An 8,312-nucleotide genomic window follows, 5' to 3' on the forward strand; every position below is an offset into this window, starting at 1 on the left:
TTTTTAGAGTTCATTTGGGTAGTTTTTGCAAAAATGATCAATTATAAGGACTAAATTGAAATTTTACATATTGTGATGCATGACTGATTTGATGGGCCCAGGAGGGGCTGTGTGATGTGATTGAGTTGTGGAAATGTGGATTGTGAATATAGAAGTGTGTTTTGAGCCCTTTTTGCAGGTTGGGTAGGTCCTAGGTATAGGGGAGACTCTGTCGGATTTTCGGCACGACTTAGGATGTATTTGGTCTTTTCTTAAGTTTGTATTGAGTGAATTGTGTTAAATAATTGTAATGTAATTGTCAGGTGAGCCGGGACAGCCTTCTTCCTCCGCCCAGCCGTCACAGTGACCGCTGTCAAGTCTGTGAGTAAAATATTAATTTTAATTGTAATTTCACTATTATTATATGTTCAAGCATGCCCATGCATCACTTATATGTATGTATCTATGTAGTTAAACTCTAGGCACGTTTTATGTTGCATTCATAACTGTTAAAGTGCCATGGATGTTGTTGTGGTGGTAATTTAGAGCAGTGTGCGTGCGTTGGCGTGCGTGTGATGTGGTGTGGACTATGGATAGGACGGGTAGACACGGCTTGAGATCTTCGCTGGGACCCGGTCCTTCAGGGTAGACATGGCTTGAGTTCTTCGCTGGGACCCCAATTTGGTTATTAAGTGGAAGTCCGAGCTGAGTTCTTCGTTGGCACAGGTTGGATTTAAGAGAGCTGTATAGGGGATCAGCTCCCATATATTATGATTGATATTACTGGGTGTGTGAGTGCTCCAAATTACCTTTTTGATGTTATGATGTGAATTTATTGCTGATGTTGCATTTCACTTTACAGGATGCATTAGCTTTAGATAGTTATAGAGATTATGGTTGAAATTGATATTTTACTCTCTGAGTCGAACGCTCACTCCTGTTTAATATTTTTCCAGGCCACAGGAGGATATTTTTGAGGTTAACCTGCTTTTCTTCCTCGCAGGTCGTCTATTCATGTTTGTGTAATTCTATAACCTTCTAGAATTTCTGCATGTGTTAGAAATATTTAATTGATTTGGGTCTGTAATATAAATTGTTATTTTGGACTTGTAAAATTTTTATAACATGCATGTTTTGATGGACTGGATGAGGGAGCTAAGCTCCCATTTATTTATATGTTGATATGAGTCAGGTGAGTCAAAAACTCCCCGTTGGAAGGTCCATTTTATGGCCGGACTCTGTCCGGTTGATTTCTTGAAATTGGGCCCAAATGGGCCTTAGAGTTGGGTTAGTGAATAATTAGGCTTACTACGGGCCTTGGGGGCTTTAGGCTGGCCCAGGTCCCAGTGCCGGTCTGGTCCATAGGTTGGGTCGTGACATTATTTATGAATGTGAGTGCCATTTTAATTATGTATGAAATGTTTGAATGAAAATTTGAGTTTGAAAAATTGAGATGAAGCTTGAAATTGTAGAAAATTTATGTTATTGAAATTATTATTGAGATTTTTAACAGGTGGGAAAACGTCAAATATTATTAAATTTAGGGGAAACTCCGTCAGTTTTCTTGTTTAATAAATAGACCCCAAATTAAATCAATTCAATGTGATTATTAAGAATAAAATAAAATAAGTTATGGCGTTCCGGCACAGAGTGTGACATGCCTCACTCGGCTACACTGTAGACGGGTAAGGAGTGTCACGTTACTAGCTTAATTTTTATGATTTAAATTATTTTCTTTAAATTTTGATTTTTAAAAGTTAATAAAAATTTTTTATATTGCTTTTTTTTTATAAATTTATTTATATAAAAAATATTATTTACTACATGTCATCCTCCATAAAAAAAAATGAGTGCTCTTTATGCTAATTATTTAATTTTTTATTTTTCTTTTAATTATTATTATTATTATTGACATTAATAGGTTAATTTTTATTATTTAAATTAGTATTTCTTTAAAATTTGATTTTTAAAAAATTAAGACTTTTGATATTAAGTGCAATATTTAAAATTTTTTTGTATTATTTTTTTTATAAATTTATTTATGCAAAAAATATTATGTCACAGGTCAGTATTCATAAAAAATGAGTGTATAATTTTCTTTTATGCTAATTATTTGATCCTTTTTTATTTTTCTTTTAATCATTATTATTAACATTACTATCTTAATTTTAATGATTTAAAATATTATTTTCATTCACGATTAATTTTCAAAAATTAAGACATTTACAATTAAATGCATTATTAAAAAAATTTTTATATTGTTTTTTTTGTTATAAATTCATTTATGTAAAAATATTATATGATAAACTATACTTCACTTTTGTATTTTATTTTTAGTTAATGAAATATCTTTCCATTTCATAAAAAAATAAATTATTCTAATTTTATTTCATATTGATAAATAATAAATATGAATTTTATATCATTATTACTATTTTAAACATAACTTCACTTTTGGAGAGAATTTTACATCATTATTAAAACATTATCCCCTTAAATATCTTTTATATTAAACCTATTTATATATAATTAACATATAATTTAGATAATATTATTTAAATAATCTCATATTATTGCACTTAGAAAATATTATTCAACTCTCAAATTTTTACGATCAATTTTAATATTACAAATAAGAAAATAATAAAAATGTATTAATTGATAATATTATATTTAAATGAATTGATTGCAACTTTTTAAATGGAAATATATTTTTTATGTTTTTATTTTGCTTTTTATTTATATATTTTTTAATTATTTGAGATATTAATGTAAGTTTATACTAATAATTATTTTTTTTAACATTTTATATATTCTTGATGTATTTTAGAGGTACGTCTTTTAATAATTTGGATAATATTAAATTTATATTTATTATATTATAATTGACTAATATTAATTATAAATATAAATATATTAACAATTTAAATGCCAAAAATTCAAAATTAATAAATCCAGCCATTTAGCCAGTTACTCTCAGCAGTTGAGAGAATTTCAGTACATTTGATGCTATTTCTAGTGGCTTTTCCTTTTTCAAGTTTATTTTAGGAGTAAGCAGCAGTTCAAACAACACCTAGACTGTGAAATATGAGTCTTTAGGATTTTGTTGCATGAAATCTCTCTCTCTCTCTCTCTCTCTCTCTCTGTTTTAATGATTTTATGTTCTAACATATCTGAACTTCCAGAATGATTTCTGATTTGCCTACTCAAGAAATGTAAATTTTGACCATATACGTCAGGAAGTAGCAGGAAAGCCAAAACTAGCTTTGCAGATAGACACCTTCCAAGAAATTGAAGCTTTGCAGATAGACACCTTCCAAGAAATTGTCATTCCTGTCACTTTCAACCAAAAAACCAACACAAACGTCTTGCACTATCCACGACAACTTTATTTCTATCCCCCAACCTTGAATTTTTGGCTTAATATCAAGTGCTGAAATAGTCATTGAATGGAAAAAGAGAACTTAATCTTGAAGTCCGAAAATAACCTTGTAGGTAAATAAAATGAAATTCATTATCCAAGCAACAGATCTGTGAGAGACGCTGATAAATAAAAAAAAAGATGGGAATCAGAAGGAATGACATTTTAACATACATTTCACGTAAAATTTATAAATACAAAATGACTGCAACTGTAATTAATTTGCCCCAGGAAAACTTATTTGAAAGAAGCATTTTGTTTTCGCCTTCTACATGCAGGGGCTATAATTATTATGCCACAACAGCAAAAACAGAAGGCATGGCAAATCCACCAATTTGACGTGCCAGACAGTGGTCTACTAAATATGCAGTACCAGATTTTTGGTTCTATGCAGCACGAGTAACAGCTGCATGTATTGCATCTGCTAAATGAGGGACGGTCTTCGAGCTCAAACCTGCCATGCTAATCCTCCTGCATACGACATTCACATTCTAATCAGAATTTTCAAGTCAACATCTAATAATCTAATGAGAATCCATGGTTCACATGATGAACCCAGAAATTATCCAATAACCTTAAATATGCAATGCCATAACCAATATAACCATGTTTGATAGAAGGAAGGGATTTATTACCCATCAGATGTCATGTAGATGTGATACTCTTTAGTCATAAAGGCAACTTGCTCAGAGTTCAGTCCAGTGAAAGTGAACATTCCAATTTGCTTAATAATGTGACTCCAGTCACCAGGTGTTCCTGCCAAGTTGGGAAAATGAAATAGATATAAACATAAAATTTTGATCTTGAATAATCCTACTTGTTCAAAGATGTTTAAAAGTTCTCCTACATCTAACATGGAGATTGGCCATAAATGTGTCAGCGGATGCATGCTCCATGAGGGTCAGCAACTACCATTTTGAGTTCCAAGGTTGAGCAGTATATACAAATTTCAGTGTTCATTTTTAAACTTTAGCCATCCCTTGAGTGTTTCTCCAATTACAATGTTATTAACTCCCATCTACGTTAAAAACAGTATCCAAAATTTTGAATGAAAGACACATAAGAAAGTGTGCCCAGGAAAACACATGCAGATAAAATCAGGCATATGCCCCTAAAACTTTTTTTAAGCCCCTAAAATTTGACGTCCAACCAAACTGTTGCCAGGGGCAGAAGTAGATTGAAATAACACACTAAGGTCATATGCACACCCAAGAGAGAGCCCCAACTAACACTCAATACCACCACCTGCCCCAAATTAGTACAAAATAATTAGTGGAAGAATAACACAATAAGGACATAGAGAGAAGAAAAACATTAGGGGATTGTCAAACAGGGAAGAGAAACTCAAGAATGGGAAACCTCTAGCACGTAACGCATCAAAGAGTTGCCGGCGCATGCTGATAATACGATCAGCCATTGCCTTCAGCTCAATGGTCCACTCATTGTACAAATTCCTGCAGGCAAACCATAAAGAAACTATGAGCATTAAATCCACCTCCAGTGCCCGGGGCTTTGTTTGTTCTTTCCTTTGAATCATGGATCAGGGATAGCAATTGTATTGAAACAAATAGTAAAATAAAATCTTGCCAGATTGCACTAAGCAGCAATGGACAGTGTTTGGCATGGTTACCTATCTTTTAGGATAACAGCTACTATAGATGCACCATGAATGGGTGGGTTTGAATACATGGGTCTGATCACAAGTTTCAGCTGGCTCTCAACCCTGCCTGCAACATCAGCATTCCTGCAAACCTGTAAAATTACGAATCCCATGAAGAAGATAAAGATTAGGTTCCCATAAAGTTAAAATTATCCATTTAATTTTATCCCTAAAATTTGGAAACCTTAGTGGTTTTTGCAGAATTATAGATCTGTTTGTAGATTTAATAAATGCAGTGAACACAAATTTATGCAGAAACAGTTCCTCCCAGAACAATCAAGTGATAAAACTTCTCTGTGTGGAAAAGAACTTCGGAGTTCAGAACAATCAAGTAAATAAAATTCCATTCATGGAAATAGATCTTCAGAGTTCAGAGTCATACAATGCTCAATGCACCAACACGTTCCCCATAGAGCCCCATGTTCTTTGCATAACTTTGAGCTACAAGTAGTTCACCACCATCAGCAACAAACATGCGAACAGGCTGTGCATCAGAATCTAGACTTCCACTTGCAAACCCCTAGGATGCCAAGAAAATAATTTAAGCTAATATGTATGACTTCATATGAACATCATTTTCTGAAGTTGCCAACTAAATCCTAGTAAGCATAGAATTCATACTACTGTTGTTGCATTCAAAGTAGTCTACCTGATAGGCACTATCAAAGAAAGGCAATAACCCTTTAGATCTTATTAACTGCCTGATATTCTCCCACTGTTGAGGAGTTGGATCAACGCCTGTAGGGTTATGAGCACATGCATGCAAAAGTACAATAGCTCCAGATGGGGCAGAACCAAGATCTTCCAACAAGCCTATCAACCAAATTAAAATAGATACCATACATAAGAAAAACCACAAAATCTCTAAAATTAATCAGTCCCTAGTAAGTTACTCAGAAAAGCAGAATGACAGGATGTCCAAAGAAAATTTATATTCAGTCATAGATGCAAAACTAAAAGTGTATACTTTCATAGAACAGCAAAATGAAGGTCAGATCATTACTTGTTTATATAATAGAAAGTTCCAAACCTTGGAAGTTCAGCCCTCGTGTTGCTGGATCATAATAGCGATAGGTTTTTACAGATAACCCAGCCAAAGTAAAAACTTTAGGGTGGTTTCCCCATGTTGGCTGGGGAATGTATATGGTGCGCTGCAAACCATGACAAGGCAAAACAGTAAGGACCAGGAGTACATTTTTATAAGTTAAAATAGTCAGCACAAATGAATGGTGAAAAAGTAAAACAATTTACTTGGTGATAATGTCTGGCCAAAAATTCAGCTCCAACCCTCAAAGAGCCAGTGCCAGACAAACATTGAACTGTGGTAACCCTGTTCTCTTGAATAGCAGGGCTATTTTGATGCAAGAAAAAGCAAGCCATCAGGTAAACAATTAGAGCATACAAAATAAAATCCAAAATTGAACAAAACTGTAGAGAAAAGGAAATCAGAAAAAAAAATATCACACAAGAAGTTAAAGATTTGCACCTGTCAGCACCAAAAATAAGCTTAGCACTCAATTTGTTGAAATCAGCCAGTCCAGTAATAGGAAGATATTCCTTTACACGTGACCTAAATAAAAGAGGCAACGCGAGAGGTAAATAAGGACATAAATGTAGAGTTGTGAATGCAACAAGCAACTACAACATTTAAAAAAGCTCACCTGTCATTAACAAGTTGCTGCTCAGCCTTTCTCACAACATTCAGAACAAGAGGTTTTCCTTCCTATTGCACAAAATAAAGATAACCCATTGTTAAGCCTCACAGGGAATCACTGCAGGTAGTTTTGTTCTATAATTACAGCCAAACCCAATCATTGTGTACATGACATTGATTAATATAGAAACAACAAGGGATGCATCTGCTATTACAACAAAAGGCATGAATTACAAAAAAAATAATGATTTTTTCACGTCTTATTGACCAAATTGCAAATTGGTTCTTTCTTCTTATTAAGAACTCACTTCGAAAATATAATAATAAGCAGGTAAATCAACGTCTGTAATTGTAATTTTGGGTGTGATTCTACGTACAGAACACAATTAGATGAAGAAAACTAACATCAGTTCGATAAGCGCCAACTCCCAAATTCAGCTTGACGGGACTGGGGTCTTTGTTATACGCGACGGTTACCTATTCATCAGAACCACCATGACAGGAAGCAAATCAAACAAAATAAAAATCATCCAAAACAGAGATCATTGACCGGATCACAAGAGCTGTCAACTCTTAACCGATCAGAAGCGAAGAGAGAGAGAGAGAGAGAGAGATAGAAAGAGAGGCATACACCGAGGATGGGGTCCTCAGGGGCCCGAACAACATGAGAGAAAACAGAATTGCCTTGAAAGCCGGAAGTAGGAGAAGCAGAGATCGCAGTGGCGGTGTGGCTCTCAAAGTCCATCTCCACACCCAGGTGTCTGGCGAGAACGCCAATCCTCCGATCACTTGCCATGGTGTGGCTTCTCTTTTTCAAAATGCGAGGAGGAGGAGGAGGAAGAGGTGAAGGTTACGCTTACGCGGCGAGTGACGGTGGCTGTTATATGCTGACGAAGACAAAAGGGGTGGGCCCAGTTTGGAGTTCTAGTTAAATAAGGAAAGCAACTATCATTATTCTGAACAGGCAAAGGAGAGGGCACGATTGGAAAAAAACAGGAGAGGGCATGCTCCTCTAGGATTTCATGCTTCCCTAGACATATATATTATTAAATTATGTAAATATAATAATTTTTTATTTGTATATTTAATAATTTTTCTAAATTTTTAAATATATTATTATGATGAAGTGATGTTAAGTTTAGTAAGCTTATCTTTTTGATCGGACAAAAAAAAAAAAAAATTTTCTAGACTTAAGGTTGAATTGATAATTTATTCTATTCTTGTATCTTCAGAACTAATTTTTGTGAAGTTGATATTTAAAACAGGGGAATAAGATGATACATGTTCATCTCTTTAATTATGAAAGTGGTGACATGCTTCTTTTAATATAATAATAATAATAATAATAATAATAATAATAATAATAATAATAATTTACTTATATATTTATTATTATTATATATAAATTAAATAAAATTTTCATTTTTATTATTAATGCTAATTAATATATAAAATTTTAATTTCTTAATAGTTAACCTTAAAATTAAAATAATATATATATATATATATATATTATTTTTTAGCTATATTTTTAATAACTAATATATAATAAAATTTATCAATCTTAATGTAATAATCTGAAATTTTAAAAAAAATAT

General features: G+C 33.0%; 1 protein-coding gene across 1 annotated transcript; it reads right to left on the bottom strand.

Moving 5' to 3' along the window:
• Positions 1 to 3,544: 3,544 nt before the first annotated feature.
• On the bottom strand, positions 3,545 to 7,699 carry LOC110654282 (aspartate aminotransferase, cytoplasmic). The gene is made up of 12 exons (XM_058145794.1): positions 7,346 to 7,699; positions 7,120 to 7,191; positions 6,722 to 6,783; positions 6,547 to 6,630; positions 6,312 to 6,411; positions 6,091 to 6,211; positions 5,710 to 5,873; positions 5,443 to 5,580; positions 5,031 to 5,152; positions 4,760 to 4,854; positions 4,036 to 4,156; positions 3,545 to 3,871 (listed from the first exon to the last, which is right to left on the bottom strand). Exons 1-12 carry the CDS (start codon positions 7,508 to 7,510, stop codon positions 3,787 to 3,789), a joined length of 1,329 nt encoding a protein of 442 aa, XP_058001777.1. The 5' UTR covers positions 7,511 to 7,699; the 3' UTR covers positions 3,545 to 3,786.
• Between the last annotated feature and the right edge of the window lie 613 nt (positions 7,700 to 8,312).

Source organism: Hevea brasiliensis, chromosome 4 (assembly GCF_030052815.1).
Source record: "Hevea brasiliensis isolate MT/VB/25A 57/8 chromosome 4, ASM3005281v1, whole genome shotgun sequence".
Classification (NCBI taxonomy): Eukaryota; Viridiplantae; Streptophyta; class Magnoliopsida; order Malpighiales; family Euphorbiaceae; genus Hevea; species Hevea brasiliensis.